The following is a 16,075-nucleotide window of genomic DNA, read 5'->3' as shown; positions in this document are numbered from 1 at the left end:
TCTCACCAGGCTCAAGGTTGCCTCAGCCTTCCATCCTTTCTAAGGTAGGTAAATTGAGGACCCAGTTTGTGGGGGCAATAAGCTGACTTTGTATAAATATACAAAAGTATGAAAGCTATTGCTTAACGCACTGTAAGCCGCCCTGAGTCTCCGGAGAAGGGCGGCATATAAATCAAATTAAAAGAAAAAAGAAAAAAAAAGAGCGGGGCGGGCGAGCGCAGCGGGGGGGGGGGGGGGCGGCCTTGCCAGAGACTTTCCTCCTGGCACAGCCCGGCCAGCTGCGTCAGACAAGCCGCCTCTGTCCGCCCGTCCCCTCGGCCAGAGCGCCCCCCGCTGCCCCCGAGGCCCGCCCGGTGCCAGTCGGAGGCAGCCTCGCCCGGCCTCCCCTCCGCCGGCGCCTCCTCCTTTTCTCGGCCGCAGCCAATGGGGCCGTCGGGGCGGGGGCAGCGGGGCTCCGGCTCCCCTTCCTCCTAGCGAGGCGCCGCGGGGCGGGCAGGCGGGCGAACGAGAGCGCGCGGGGGCTGCCTGGCTGGCTGGCTGGCTCTGGCTCCGGCTCGGCCCTGCTCGCTCCCTCGTTCGCTCGCTCGGCGGGCCGGATCATGCGCTGAGGCGTCCAGCAAGCGGGCACTGCGGCCGCGCCGGGCCGGCAAGATGAACTACCTGGTGAGTCTCCGCCGCGGGGGAGGCCGAGACGGCGGAGCGGCCAGCCCGGAGATGAGGGAGCCCGGCCCGGCCGCCCGGCTGGGAAAAGCCGCTCGGGTCGCCAACCCCCGCTGAGGGGAGAGAAGAGCCAGCTCGCCCGGCCAGGCTCCCTCGTCCTCTCCGGCCGCCCGCCTGACCTGCGGCGGTTGCAGTGCCGGAAGGAGCCGGACGGCCACGGAAGGTGCCCGGGAGGCTGGAGCGTTGCCGGTCCGCTGCTTTCGGGCCGGCGGGCGCCTTCTTTCTCCACAGTGCCGGCCGATGGGAGGTCCGGCGGCTGCTCCCCAACGCCTGGAGAGGGCAAGGAGGAGGAGGCCGGGCCTGGGACGCGGCGGAGCGGCCAGGAGGCAGCTTTGGCTCCCGCCTCGCCGGGCCTTGCCGGAGCTCTCGGAGAGAGGGAGGCTGGCCACCCGGTGGGGACCGAGCCCGCAAGGCCGGCCTTTGGAAAGGGGGGAACGCGGAATGCGGCTCCTTCCTCTCCCAGAAAGTCCGCGGAGGGAAGCGGGGCAGCCGGGTCTCTCTCCTCCCGATCCCGATCCCGATCGGGACCTGCTGGCCCGTTTTCCTTCCCCCGAGGCTGATTGAAGACGGAGCCCGGTTGCTGCGGAGACTCGCCCGCGGCCACGGCCGGCTTCTCCGGGCTAGGGGTGGGGGGTGGGGTGGGGGTGGGGTGCAGAAAGCGGAGCTCTGCCGCTGCGGGCCTGGCTAAGAGGGGAGGGAGGGGGGCTCTTGGAAACACCCCCCCCCGCCGCCTCCTTTCGCCCTCCGTGGCTCTCGCTCCAGCCTGGGTCGGGATCTCGCCAGCGGAGAGGATCCGCCAGCAAAGCGCCTTCTGGATCGGTTGGTCGGTCTGAATAGGGGAGCGCCTACGGTGGAAGCCCCCCCCCCACAACCGCCCCGGGTTCCAGATACACCTCCCTTTGCTACAAGCCTTGCAGTCTCTTGCACCCCCCCCCCGGTGCTCCCGTTGGCCAGAGGAGGGGGGGCTTTCATGGCCCGAATTCTGCGGGGGGGGGTCGACTGGTGCTGCTGTCTAGGTCAGTGTTTCTCAACCTTGGTAGCTTGAAGATGGGTGGACTTCAGTTCATAGGATAGGATAGGATAGGATAGGGGTGTGGTGTGGAGTGGAGGAGTGGAATAGAATAGAATAGAATAATAGGACCTTGGAGGTCTTCTAGTCCAGCCCCTTGCTCAAGCAGGAAACCCTAAACCAGTGTTTCTCAACCTTGGAAGCTTGAAGATGGGTGGACTTCAACTCCCAGAATTCCCCAGCCAGCAGTTGAAGTCCACCCATCTTCAAGCTTCCAAGGTTGAGAAACACTGGTCTAGGTAGACTCTCGACAAGCAACAACACCTCCCCTCCACTTTATCCTGGGAAAACAGGGCAAAAATGGCACGCCAAAGTGCTCTCCGGCAGCCCGTTCGCTCTGCGTGGCTGGAAACGTTCGTCCGTTTCAGCCACAGCCACAAAACGCTTAGCCAAGGGTTTTCCTGCTGAAGCTGTGGCCAGCCAGGAGAAACTCTGGCTTTTGAAAGGCTCCGCCGTGATTTATAACCCTCCCCCCCCCCCCGGCTTCATTCACTCAAAAAGCCTCAGAAAGCTAAGAAACTTCAGCCTGGCGTAGTGGGTGATTCATCGGCTTAGCTTGTATGTTCCTTCCTTTGCCTTGCCTCGCATCTATTCCGTGGAACGTAATCAGTTTGGGGAATTTACCTATTTGGGAGGGGTGTAGAAGTTGTGAATAACATTTCCTAGCCTGGAGTCCATGGAGGATGGGAGGAATTTTGTCTTTCTTTCTGCCCATTCACAAGAGATGTGTGTGTGTGTCTACTGGAACGCAGCATGAATCGCTTCCTTGAGTCGGCATAAGCTGCAGTGGTGTGCTTGGCCTTAGCTGTGGTGTTTTTTTGGCTGGGCCGCATCTGTTTGTGGCTGGATATGATTGGAGACGTTAAAAGGCCAGAGGGAAGGCAAAGCTGTGATCTCCGCAAGCACATTTAAATATCTGGGCTTTTTTCCCATGGGCATTTAATCATCTGGGAGGTTTGCGGGGCAAAGTGCTTTGACCCTGGACAAAGCCAGATTGCTGAGTTGCAAATGCCCCCTTTTCCTGCCTGTCCTCCTTGCAAGATGTGCCATAGGAGCAGTTAGCACAAACCCTTGGCTTGATTTCCCTATAGAGCTCAGGAGTGAATGAATGAATGACCTCAAAACCTGATGTGCAGTTTTTAAGTATCTCTCCAAAATGCAGTTAATAGAATAAGAGAGCTGGATGGGGCCTTGGAGGTTCAAGCAGGAGACTGTACCATTTCGGACAAATGGCTGTCCAACCTCTTCTTAAAAACCTCCAGTGTTGGAGCATTCACAGCTTCTGGTGGCAATCTGTTTCACTGATTAATTGTTCTCACTGCCAGGAAATTTCTCCTTCGTTCCAGGTTGCTTCTTTCCTTGATTAGTTTTCAACCGTTGCTTCTCTCCTTGCCTTTTGGTGCTTTGGAGAATAGCTTGGCTCCCTCTTCTTTGTGGCAGCCCCTGAGATATTGGAAGACTGCTATCATGTCACCCTGGTCCTTCTTTTCATTTCTTTTCAGTTACCATATCCTAGTTTTTAACACGGTGAAAAAGGAAATGGCTAAACTCATTGAATGCTTTTTTTCAAACTGCATTTTATTAAAATCAATTCCGACCGAAATTCAGCCAGGTTTCACTGCTTTCTCTTTTTCGAGCTCTGCTCCCTTTTTAAAAGCTTATGTCTTTCAAGGCCGAGCAAGGCCATGGAGCTGGAAAACTCTTGTGTTCTCGCCTCTTTCAGCTCCAGTCCTGATAGGAGAGATTGAACACATGTGGGAGCCAGTGGGATTTTGAAGGAACAGTCGGCAGTGTTTTATGCTCCAGCACTTTGTGCTGACATCAGAGATGCTTGCAATATTTTCTAAATGCATCAGGGGTAACTCCTGTTCAAATGAATTATGGAAATTGGCAGGAAGCAGCTCCAGAGGATGGCTGCAATCGCAGCACTGGGCTAAAGTCCCTGGATTTCCACTGGGATAAAATGTAACCGGTTTTCTGTACAATGTTTCCCAGTTTCAATGAGTTTAAGCTGTGTGGACTTCAGTTCCCAGAATTCCCCAGCCAGCCATGCGCTGCTGGCTGGGGAATTCTGGGAGTTGAAGTCCGCACATCTTAAAATTGTTCAGGCTGGAAAACAGTGCCCTGCTAAACTACAGAGGTCATAGAAAGCATGCTGGCTGGGGAATTCTGGGAGTTGAAGTCCGCACATCTTAAAATTGCTGAGGCTGGGAAACCATGCTCTTCGATGAGGCCATGGGAAGATCCCAAGCAGATCCATTTTGAAGCAAGCCCTCCCCTTCCAATACCCTGCTCGATGCTTTCTGGATCCCTGCCTTGTGAGCTGCACAATCCACAGGCAGGCTATTGCAAGCTGTCGTGCTGTATATTTGCAGAAGGAAACGAGCTCTCCGATTTGTGTGTTTGAACAACGCTGCCTGCATCAAGACTGAAGGAGAGAGACTTGGCATCCGTTGGGCATGCTTACCTTAACTCTCTTGTAGCCAGTTGCTGGCAATGGCCAGAATTAAGCCTTCAGCAATCCACTGCTGGTCATTTGACCTACCACTCTCGGAGTTTTGGTGCTGGGCCTGGATAGAAACGGTGAGCCTTTAATTGAGAAAGACATCTGACGGAATCAAACCCTCGCCAAGAGAGGGCTGGCTATTTTCTCTGTTTGTCTCCCGAGGCTAGTGCCGATAATATGGAAAATTCAGAGGTCTGCATTTAATCGGGAAAGAGAAGGAAGGAATTTGACGTTTCCGTACAGGTGGTCCTTGACTTAATAACCGTTTGTTTAGCAATGATTTCAAAGTTATTCAACAGCACTGAAAATAGAGACTCATGACTGGTCCTTACAACTTTTTTTTTTTTTAATTTGATTTATATGCCGCCTTTCTCCGGAGACTCAGGGCGGCTTACAATGCGCTAAGCAATAGCCTTCATACTTTTGTATATTTTATACAAAGTCAGCTTATTGCCTCCACAAACTGGGTCCTCAGTTTACCTACCTTAGAAAGGATGGAAGGCTGAGTCAACCTTGAGCCTGGGGAGATTCGAACTAGCAGTAATTGCAGGCAGCTGGATGATAATAACAGGCTATTAGTCTGCTGCACCACCAGGCTCTTAGGACCATCGCAGCATCTCCACGATGGCATGATCAGAATTTGGACCCTTGGCAACCAGCCTGCATTTACAGTGGTTGCACTTAGATTTAGAATAACTTTATTGTTAGAACAACTTTATTGTCACTTTGGATGTACACAAATCAGCATGCATTAAAATGAAATTTCATTGCATACAGCTCTTAAAGGGTTACCACCTCCAATTTTACACTACATAAACATGCCTAAATAAATAAATAAATACAAACATTAGGCACATGCCCACATATATTATATGACACAGAGAAACGACAGTCTAGTTCGGATGTATACATGTACATGGCGAGAAAAATGAATCTTGCGAGTTTCCAAAAAATTTTCACCTTCGCAGCCAATCCAGATGCTGCCATCTTTTTTGGGGGGGGAGAAGCATCCCAAAGTCACATAATTGCCATTTGTGAGCTTCCCAGCCTGTTTCCACCAATCAAAGTCAATGGGGGAAGCCAGCTTTGCTTAATGACCGTGTGATTCATTTAATGTCTGAAGCGATTTGCTTAAGAAAGTGTGGGAATAAAGGCTTTAACATTTGGTGTGACTGATTGAACAAACCGCCTTGCTTAGCAATGGAAATGCTGGTCTCAGTTGTGGTCACAGGTCCTGGGGGCGGAGCTGACGTCGCGACAGTACGGTGGGAGATCTTGACGCTCCAAGATCGCCGTCAATATCTTTGCCGCTGGACGGTCTGTAATACCGTCCTTTCCTTCTTGATATACAGGTAGTCCTCAACTTACAGCAGTTCACTTAATGACCATTCTAAGTTGCAACGGCACTGAAAAAAGCGACTTGTGACCGTTTTTCACACATAACGACCGTCGCAGCATCCCCGTAGTCACGTGATCAAAATTCATACGCTTGGCAATTGACTCACGGTGGTTGCAGTGCCTTGGGGGTCATGCGATCAGCTTCTATGACCTTCTGACAAGCAAAGTCAATGGGGAAGCCAGATTCACTTAACAACCGTGTCATCAATTTAACAACTGCAGTGATTCACTTAACAACGATGGCAAAAAGTTCTTAAAATGGGGCAAAACTCACTTTAAAAATTTCTCACTTAGCAACATAAATGTAAGTTTTGTAACTTTGAATGGTGACTGAAGGAACTGTTGTAAATCGAGGATTACCCGTACAGGAATTAATCTGCATCAGAAAAAAATTAATAATCCTCGACAGAGGAAGGACCATCAAGTGGATTTAAAATATAAATACATCCTTATGTATATTTGAAGCTGCTGATATTTACTTATGTTTGATTGTTTCCTCTCTTGTTCTAAGCTCCCTAGAGTGTTGCTTCTGAAGCAAAAAATGGTATTTCCGTGTGAATTTCAGGCCCGGCTCAGTCTTTCCCCTCTCCATCTGTGTTCCAGTCTGAAGCTGGCAGTCTTAAATGAAAGGTTTACAAAGACCTCCCCTTAACCTAAGATTATTTGTCACAAGGAATTTCCCAGCTTTGCTGCCTCCCGACTTTTCCATTCTCACCCTCCGTGAGTTCAAAAACTCCTGAGAGAGAATGAGGCTAACAAAATCCTGGCAACGTGAGCTTTTAAGCCAAAGCATCCTTCTGAAATTGACTGCCAGTTTTGTGGTCCGGGGGAGCCTGGGGGCAATTATACGACAGGCCACGTCAAGCCGAAAAGCCGTTGTAAAATGCCAGGATGTCCACTCCCTATTTGGACAGGACAGGACAAAATCAAGTTATGTTTAAGTATAATGCAGGGCTGCAAAAATCAAGAGAACTTAAACATAGATTTTTCTGTCTCTCTTTCCTGCTTTCTAGTGGCTGTCTATAGTTAGGCAGTTCAGACCTGGTAGCCTTTGTTTAATTAAAATTTGATTTAACGCAGGGAGTGTAATTCCTTCCCATGTATTTAAATTGAAATAATGTAATGCATGGGAAGGAATTACTATTTCTGTGAAGTAGAAAGGAATTTCTATTTCTTTCAAATGGGTTAAGTTTTGGAGGCCCACTGTAGTACCGTAATGTCCAAAATTTAAAAGAGTTGCATACTTTTTTTACTGAAAGTTTGGAGGGGAGGTAAACTTTGTGGCATTAATTTGCTGGATCAGTCTAATCCACTGTTTTTCAAAGTTGGCAGTTTTAAGATGTGGGAATTCAACTCCCAGAATTCCCCATGCTGTCTGTACATTTGAAAGTTGATGAGTTTGGAAATCCGTGTCTAGTCCAAGGGTCTCCAAACTTGGCAACTTTTAAGACTTGTGGATTTAAGCTCCCAGAATTCCTCAGCCAGTGTGTGGAATTCTGGGAGCTGAAGTCCATAAGTCTTAAAAGTTGCCAAGTTTGGAGGTCCCTGGTCTAGTAGAATATAGAATAGAATATAGAATAACAGAGTCAGAAGGGACCTTAGAGGCCTTCTAGTCCAACCCCCTGCTTAGGCAGGAAACCCTATACCATTTCAGACAAGTGGTTATCCAATCTCTTCTTAATAACTTCCAGTGTTGGAGCACCCACAACTTCTGGAGGCAAGTCGTTCCACTGGTTAATTGTTCTAACTGTCAGGAAATTTCTCCTTAGTTCTAAGTTGCTTCTCTCCTTGATTAGTTTCCATCCATTGTCTGTAGAGATTCTCAGTCATCCAGGTCTTCTTTCCATCTATTGCTTCTTGTCCTGCCTTCTGGTGCTTTGGAAAATAGTTTTGACTCCCTCTTCTTTGTGGCAACCCCTGAGATTTTGGAACACTGCTATCCTGTCTCCCCTAGTCCTTCTTTTCATTAAACTAGGTAAAGGTAAAGATTACCCCACACATGCATGCTAGTTGTTTCCAACTCTGCTCATCTCCATTTCTAAGCCAAAGAGCCAGCGCTGTCCGAAGATGTCTCCATGATCATATGGCCGGCATGACTCAACGCCAAAGGCTCACGGAACGCTGTTACCTTCCCACCAAAGGTGGTTCCTATTTTTCTACTTGCCTTTTTTACCTGCTTTCCAACTGCTAGGTTGGCAGAAGCTGGGACAAGGAACGGGAGCTCACCCTGTTACGCGGCACTAGGGATTCGAACCGCTGAACTGCCAACCTTTCAATTGACAAGCTCAGCGTCTTTGCCACTGAACCACCGTGTCCCTTGTAGACATGTAAACTAAACATACCCAATTCCAGCATCCATTCTTTATATATTTCAGCCTCCAGCCCCCTAATCATCTTTGTTGCTCTTCTCTGCACTCTTTCTAGGCTAGAGTCTCAACACTGTTCTGCCTTGACAGCCAGCTGGCCTTTAAACGCAACCAGATAGATTTTGAAAAAGCTACCCGAGCATCATTCCCATGTCAACACTCCTTGTGTTTAGAGCTTATTGTCTGATGTGGCCAAATTGGGTACAGGTAATCCTCGATGTACGACCTTTAGTTTAGCGATTGTTCAAAGTTATGACGGCCCTGAAAAAACTGATTTATGACTGCTCTTCATTCTTAGCGCTCTCCTAGCATCCTGCAGTCATGTGATCAATATCCAGGCTCCAAGACTACCTGTCTCTTTCCATTAGTGACGTGGTCACGATACGAGACGCGGCGGATTCTTCTCAAGCAGCCTTGTTGGAAAACATTTAACCCTTTAATTGTCTTGGTTGTACATTTCCATATTTCACAAGTATAACTCGAGTTGGTACAACAACCTCTTGAAGCGTTTTATCCAGCAGTGAAATCCACTTACCTTCACTACCAGTTCAGCAACGGGAGCGCAAAGATGGTAAAAAAATGGGATGTAATGACGTCCCAGCGGGTGGGCAGAGCTTCCTGCCGCCGGTGCTACCGGTTCGGTGAGCCGGAGAGAACCGGGGGGGGGAGAGATTTCACCGCTGGTTTTATCCTTGTGATAGTATTATGGTTGCCATATATACCAAATTGAGGGCATGCATTGAAAAACAGCTGCTGCCATTCCAATTTGATATTGGAATATTCATTTCAATACAGGTAGTCCTCAGCTTACAACAGCTCGTTTAGTGACCGTTCAAAGTTACAACGGCACTGAAAAATGTGATTTATGACCGGTTTTTCACAGTTACAAACTTTGCAGCATCTGATCATGTCAAAATTTGGATGTTTGGCAACCGGTTCATATTTATGACCGTTGCTGTGTCCCAAGATCATGTGACCTTCTGACAAGCAAAGTCAACAGGAAAGCCAGATTCACTTAGCAACCCGCTTACTAACTCATCAACTGCAGTGATTTGCTTCACAACTGTGGTAAGACAGGTCGTAAAATGGGACGAAATTCACTTGTCTCACTTAACAGCAGAAATTTGGGCTCAATTGTGGTCGTAAGTCCAGGACCATCTGCATCTCACATATGCCTAAAGACTGGCATCAAGAAATTACACTATGTTGGATACCTCATGGAGGAAAGAGGAAATGAGGCCAGCCTTGGAAAATTTGGTGCCAAGTCCTTAAGGAAGATTTTAAGATTATTAATAAATAAATAAATAAATAACTTTATTGTCATTGTACATGTATACACAGTATACCCATACAACGAAATTCACTTAACACCCAAAGACCAGGTCCAACACACACAACAATCCCCAAACACACTCCCACCCACCACAGATTCCCCACCCCTAAACCACCCAAACATCCACACAACAGACCAAGTAATGCTGTCCAACAGCTCACCGATGGTGGCCCTTTAGTTCATTGTTGAGTGCAATTACAGCTCTGGGATAAAAACTATTCAGAAAACGTGTGGTCCGAGTTTAAATTGTTCTGTATCTTCTGCCGGAAGGCAACAGTCCAAAAAGATTGTAAGCAAGATGGGAAGAGTCTCTGAGAATGTTATGCAACTTTCTCAAACAGCGAGATTCGAAGATGTCGCTGTTTGAGAATCTGTTTGAGAGATTCGGAGATTCAAAGCTTTGCTTTTCTGGCTGGAGAATTCTAGGAGCTGAAGTCCTCCAGGCTTAAAGTTGCTAAGGTTGGAGATCCCTGCTCTATAGGAAGGTTGAGTGCAAACGCAAGGAAGGCTGGAGAATCATGGCCTTCTCCAGAAATCTCTGCTTTGGTTGTCACTGGGAGGAATTAATGCGGGAATAGGTTGGGAAGGAGATCGAAGTGTTCCTGAGCAGATGCAAAATTCACCTACCCCATAACCTTGGATACACAATTGAATATCCATACCTAGGATTACAAAGTTGTGGCTTCTATTTCAGACACGAATTCTGGATTCTGTTGAGCTCCAGCAATGGAAGAGTCTGGAGGTTAAAGGAGTCTCAGACATGAAAGTGGTGGCTGCAGTTCTAGAATTGAATACCCTAAAAAAAGGAGGCAGGACTTCTACCTCACGTTGTGGCCTCCAATTTTGATTTTTTTTTTTTTGATACACACATACAGACACAACTTTTGGGATGCATGTCCTGTGGACACCCCAAGTAATTGAAAAGAAATTTAGATCAGACAAAAGAAAGCAGATCTTTTATGTGGCATAAAGTCATCTACCCAAGTCTTTCTAACAAAGATTACTAGTTTGGGAGGCTGTCAGGATGCCTGGCTTCATTGATGGAGGGCAGTTGGTGGAGGCTAGTGGCCTTAAGACCACCCATTCTAGTTCAAAGATGGGGCCAGCATGCCTTCAAATGCCTCTCACAAGGGAAGAATGAGGACCATGGAGGTCCATGAAGGATGAAGAGAGCTGTTGGCTAGACCCAAGAAGACAAAGAGTCCCAGTTGATGGGGTCTGGTACAACCCACGGGTGAGGGGGAAAAAAATGACAATACGAACATTGCAACATCAAAACCCAACCCACGCTTGAATCTAACCCTGTACCTAAGCGTAAATTTAGGTTGCGTGTTGCAAAGCCGTAACACCCATTGGGTGATGGGTGCCGCCTCCTGGGAAACTCTCTGCCCCAGTTTGACGCTTTTCTTTTCTTTCCTGAGCCCCTTAGGAGATTTTGGCTAACGCTGGATCTCACTGCAGATTATTCTGATGGGCGTCTGACAAGAGAACAAGATAAAATAGTTGCCCATATTGTGTAACATGAATGCATGTCAGAGAGGCGCAGTTTTTCTTGCAGTTGTTCCTGGGCTGCGCCTAATTTCCCTGCAGCACTTAAGGGAGGTGGGGGGATGCCCATCTCCCCAAGGCTTTCTTTCATTTTTTATTTACAAGGCTTTTGTCCAGGAAGCATGATCTTCCTTGCCTAAGCTACCTCAGCTATGTTTCATGGGGGAAGGGATGGACACTCAAGGCCGAAAGCCAAACCTTTATTCATGACTCCTACTGCAGTGTTTCTGCATGGAATGTGGAGATTTTGGAAAAAGTGCAACGAAGAGCATCAGAGATGATTAAAAAGCCTGGAGACAAAAACATACAAAGAATGGCTGCAGGAATTGGGTATGGCTAGTCTAGAGAAAAGAAGGACTAGGTGGGACTAGATCGCAGTATTCCGGTATTTGAGGGGCTGCCACAAAGACAAGGAGATCAACTAGATTCTATTCTATTCTATTCTATTCTATTCTATTCTATTCTATTCTATTCTATTCTATTCTATTCTATTCTACTCTACTCTACTCTACTCTACTCTACTCTACTCTACTCTACTCTACTCTACTCTACTCTACTCTACTCTACTCCACTCCACTCCACTCCACTCCACTCCACTCCATTCCATATTTTCTATTCTATTCTATTCTCCTCTTTTCTTCTCTTCCTTTGTTTTCTATTCTATTCTATTCTATTCTATTCTATTCTATTCTATTCTATTCTATTCTATTCTATTCTATTCTACTCTACTCTACTCTACTCTACTCTACTCTACTCTACTCTACTCTACTCCACTCCACTCCACTCCACTCCACTCCACTCCACTCCACTCCATTCCATATTTTCTATTCTATTCTATTCTCCTCTTTTCTTCTCTTTTCTTCTATTCTCTTCTATTCTCTTCTCTTCTATTCTATTCTCTTCTATTCTATTCTATTCTATTCTATTCTATTCTATTCTATTCTATTCTATTCTATTCTATTCCATTCCATTCCATTCCCTTCCCTTCCCTTCCCTTCCCTTCCCTTCTTATTATTTTCCAAAGCACCAGAAGGAAAGACAAGAAACAATGGATGGAAACTAATCAATGAAAGAAGCAACCTGGAATTAAGGAGAAACTTCCTAACAGTGAGGACAATGATCCAGCGGAACGGAAGTTGCCTTAGGACGCTTTGGGTGCTTCATCACTGGAGGCTTTTAAAAAGAGATTGGACAGCCACTTGTCTTGAATGATAGGAGTCTCCCGCTTGAGCAGGAGGTTGGATTAGAAGACCTCCAAGGTCCCTTCCAGCTCTGTTCTGATTGATTGATTGGAATCAGAATTGGAAGAGGCATGGAGGGCTCTGAGTCCCTCCCCCTCCTCTATCGGGCGATCCAGGTTAAAGCATCCTGGGGAGATGGCAGTCCAACCTGAGCTTGAACTCCTCCAATGCCCGGGTGGCCATCACCATTCTGGATCCCTGGTCCCCCTGTCAAATGATGCTTTTTGTAGAGGGGAGGAAGGGTTTTCCTAGGAGGTGGGTAGCAGAAACGCCTGCCGTTTTTTATCATGACAACAGCCGAGTGTGAAAACTTGATTGCTGTCAAAGATCCAAACGAGTCTTGACAAGAATAGAGCCGGAGATACTGTTTATGGGTTGGGTTGTCACCAGCAGTGCTGGTCTGAAATGCTCTGCAGATGGCTCCTCCAACTCAGTGGACTGGGGGGCGTCTTGTCCCTTGGGGTGGTTTTGCTGTTGTACAAGGGGTCCTTGTAGGAACCTTGGGCGTGATGGGTCTCGAGGTGTCCAATCAGCCTTTTCCTGCCTTTGGAAAATGGCTTCCTTAATGGTGCTGCCTTAAATGCCTGCCTGAAAAGAGGCATCCTGAAGGACGCCCTTTTCTAGAGGCTTTGACTAGCTTTTCACCCGGTTTCCGCTGGCTTTTCCTTTGCTCCAAAATTTTAAAACACCCTGTGCTTTAATGGGCCTTGATGTCCATCAGAAGGGCAGCGTAAAAAGGAACGGATTAAATCAGTAACACGAAAAATCCTTGCAGAAAGTTGGAGGTCCAGCCTAGGTCAACCATGTATGGTTGAGTGCAGGGGACAGTTGCGCTGCTCTATTGGCTGGAATGGAGCACCAAACCCACCAAAGAGCCAATTCGCAAAATCAGGCCCACCTGCTTGCCTTCCTTCTCTTCAGCTCTTCCCCTCTTAAGAGTGCAGGCATGTGCCGTCTTGTGTAATATTTGTAGCTTGCAGCCACAGACTGGGTGAGGAGTGGCTGTGGGAGCCAGAGACTCGTGCCTGGACATGCTGTGGAGAAGCAAGACAGCCTGGTGCCTCCGAAGGTCCTTGCTTGGAAGCGGGCAGTGTATCTCTGCTTCTGGTGCCTTGGAGGCCTTTGGAGGCAGATGGAATGGAGTAGAGTAGAGTAGAGTAGAGTAGAGTAGAGTAGAGTAGAGTAGAGTAGAGTAGAGTAGAGTAGAGTAGAGTAGAGTAGAATAGAGCCTTTGTAGTACAATGGTCTAAGGCACCCTGTTATTAAGCTGGTTATTAAGACCAGCTGCCTGCAATTACTGCAGGTTCGAATCTTGCCAAGGCTCAAGGTTGACTCAGCCTTCCATCCTTTCTAAGGTAGGTAAATTGAGGACCCAGTTTGTGGGGGCAATAAGCTGACTTTGTATAAATATACAAAAGAATGAAGGCTATTGCTTAGCGCATTGTAAGCCGCCCTGAGTCTCTAGAGAAGGGCGGCATATAAATCAAATTAAAAAAAAAAAAGAATAGGATAGGATAGGATAGGATAGGATAGGATAGGATAGGATAGGATAGGATAGGATAGGATAGGATAGGAGGAGAATTCTGGGACTTGTAGGCCAGAACAACTGGGGAATATCAGGCTGGGGAAGGCTGAGATGGCTTATCTGGTGTTAATCACAGATAGTCCTTGATTTACAGCAATTCGTCTAGTGACAGTTCAAAGTTACAACAGCACCGAAAAAAAGGGACTTTTTAACACTTTTTCCACACTGAGGACCATTGCAGCATCCCCAGCGAACCAAATTCAGACGCTTGGCCACTGACTCATATTTACGACAGTCGCAGTGTCCCGGGGTCACGTGATCCCCGTTTGCGACCTTCTGACAAGCAACGTCATTGGGGGAAGCAAGATTCACTTTAACAACCATTTTACTAACTGAACTGTGGCAAGAAAGGTGGTAAAATGAGGCAAAATTCACTTAACAAACATCTTGCTTAGCAACAAAAATTTTGGGCACGATTGTGGTCGTAACTCGAGAACTACCTGTAACTGCTTTCCAAAAAGCTTTTCTTGGTGATGTGGATCAATTAAGCTTCATTTCTGTAAGGCAGTGTTTCTCAACCTTGGAAGCTTGAAGATGGATGGACTTCAACTCCCAGAATCCCCCAGCCAGCAGTGCTGGCTGGGGGATTCTGGGAGTTGAAGTCCACCCATCTTCAAGCTTCCAAGGTTGAGAAACACTGCTGCAAGGAGAATGGGAATCCATCAGGATCTGTCATTTCCAAGCAAGCTCTTTATACCTAAAAGCCCCCCCCCCATCCCCTGATGAAGGTTGGAAGAATATGGCACTTTAACTTTTAATGAGTGCCTTTTATTTTTTATTGAACGTAGCTATCAATTTCCTTAATGCGTCTTAATTATTTTAATTGCTGCTTCTGTCGGAGGCAGCCATACTGAGGTCCTTTGGCGTAAGACCTGTCGTCTAAACAGGATCCAATAAATAAAGCTGCTTTGGATATTATCGTTTACTATTGTTGTTTGGACCGGTGGCAGGCATGCTGTTGCGATGCTCATATCTCAGATGGCATTTCCTGCAGCTACCCGTGGGAAGCAGCCGGTATTTCGGCTGCTTTTCCCCCTCGCTCAAATGTATTGAGCGGTCATTCTTATAATCCTCAGACGGCATGGCCAAAAGTTGACAGGATTATAGAACTTGTAGTCTAAGGCATCTGGGCTGAGAGCAGCCGGTTGAGGAAAGCATATTAAGATAATGTGCATTTCTCTCCTGCCGCTTCTCCATGCTTCACAAGTGAGTGTCTCCCCCAGGTTCTCATTTTGTGGGACTTTTAAGAGGCCAGGGATCACTTCTTGGTGGCGGCTTCTCAAATAAATTGAGCCCCTTATTTTTTAATAGGGAGCGAATTCTCCCCATCTCCCCTAATGATCTTTGCGTTACTTCGTTATTGCCCATTCGTTCATTCTGCAGTTTATGAGACAAATGGTTGGTGTTTTTGTCAAAAATAGGCAATAAATAACGCCTTATGAAGGACAGACAGACTCCGATGAGGGCATATGAGTACTTGAGTCAGAAATTTAAGAGGATTTCTCTTGGACCATCGTCAGCAGATTTTTGAGTGTGCGTGCCAAATTTGTCTTGGCTGGCTTGCAGTTCTTCTGGAAAAAGAGGCCTTTGGACATGTATCTGCCACACATCCATTGTAGGACTCATCTGGCACAGGCAGAAGTTTGGAGAAGGCCAACTCAGCGCAAGAGGAGGAGAACGTGTTCTCAAAACACGTAGCTGCTGCTTCTTCTCCTCCTCCTTCTCCTCCTCCTCCTGGCTTTGAGTAGCTGTCTCAGATCTCAAGGGCTTCTTGCTTTAGGGCAGGGGTCTGCAGCCTTAAACACTCGATCCATTTGGACCCGTTTCCCACAGAAAAGAAAACACCGGGAGCCACAAAACCTCGGTGGGCGTGGCCAACTTGACATCACTCACTTTCACCAATCACATGACCCCGCCCCCTAGCCACGCCTACCGAGCTGGTCATTAGGGCAGAGAACCAGTTGTTAAAAAACAACAGGAATCACAAAACCCTTTTGACATCTCTCTCTCTCTCCCTCCCTCCCCCCACCCTCTCTCTCCCCTCCCCTCTCTCTCTCTGTCCCGGCCGCTTCTCCATCCCCTGCAGTCACCCTTACCTTCTCAGGCCAGGTGAGGAGTTTTTTTTTTTTTTTTAATTTGATTTATATGCCGCCCTTCTCCGGAGACTCCGGGCGGCTTACAATGCGTTAAGCAATAGCCTTCATACTTTTGTATATTTATACAAAGTCAGCTTATTGCCCCCACAAACTGGGTCCTCATTTTACCTACCTTAGAAAGGATAGAAAGCTGAGTCAGCCTTGAGCCTGGGG

At 47.5% G+C, this 16,075-nt stretch overlaps 1 protein-coding gene across 1 annotated transcript in view; it reads left to right on the top strand.

The window, feature by feature from the left end:
- Window positions 1–560: 560 nt before the first annotated feature.
- Window positions 561–16,075, top strand: part of BCAR1 (BCAR1 scaffold protein, Cas family member) — a 61,776-nt gene continuing 46,261 nt past the window's right edge. The window contains exon 1 of the mRNA XM_070952870.1: window positions 561–663. Within this exon, the coding sequence (XP_070808971.1) occupies window positions 652–663 (12 nt within the window). The 5' untranslated portion in view covers window positions 561–651. The remainder of the gene's footprint in view (window positions 664–16,075) is intronic.

Source organism: Pituophis catenifer, unplaced genomic scaffold (assembly GCF_029215685.1).
Source record: "Pituophis catenifer annectens isolate HBS135680 unplaced genomic scaffold, rPitCat1.0.hap2 SCAF_13, whole genome shotgun sequence".
In the NCBI taxonomy this organism is placed as follows: Eukaryota; Metazoa; Chordata; class Lepidosauria; order Squamata; family Colubridae; genus Pituophis; species Pituophis catenifer.
This window is presented reverse-complemented; position numbering and strand designations above follow the sequence as displayed.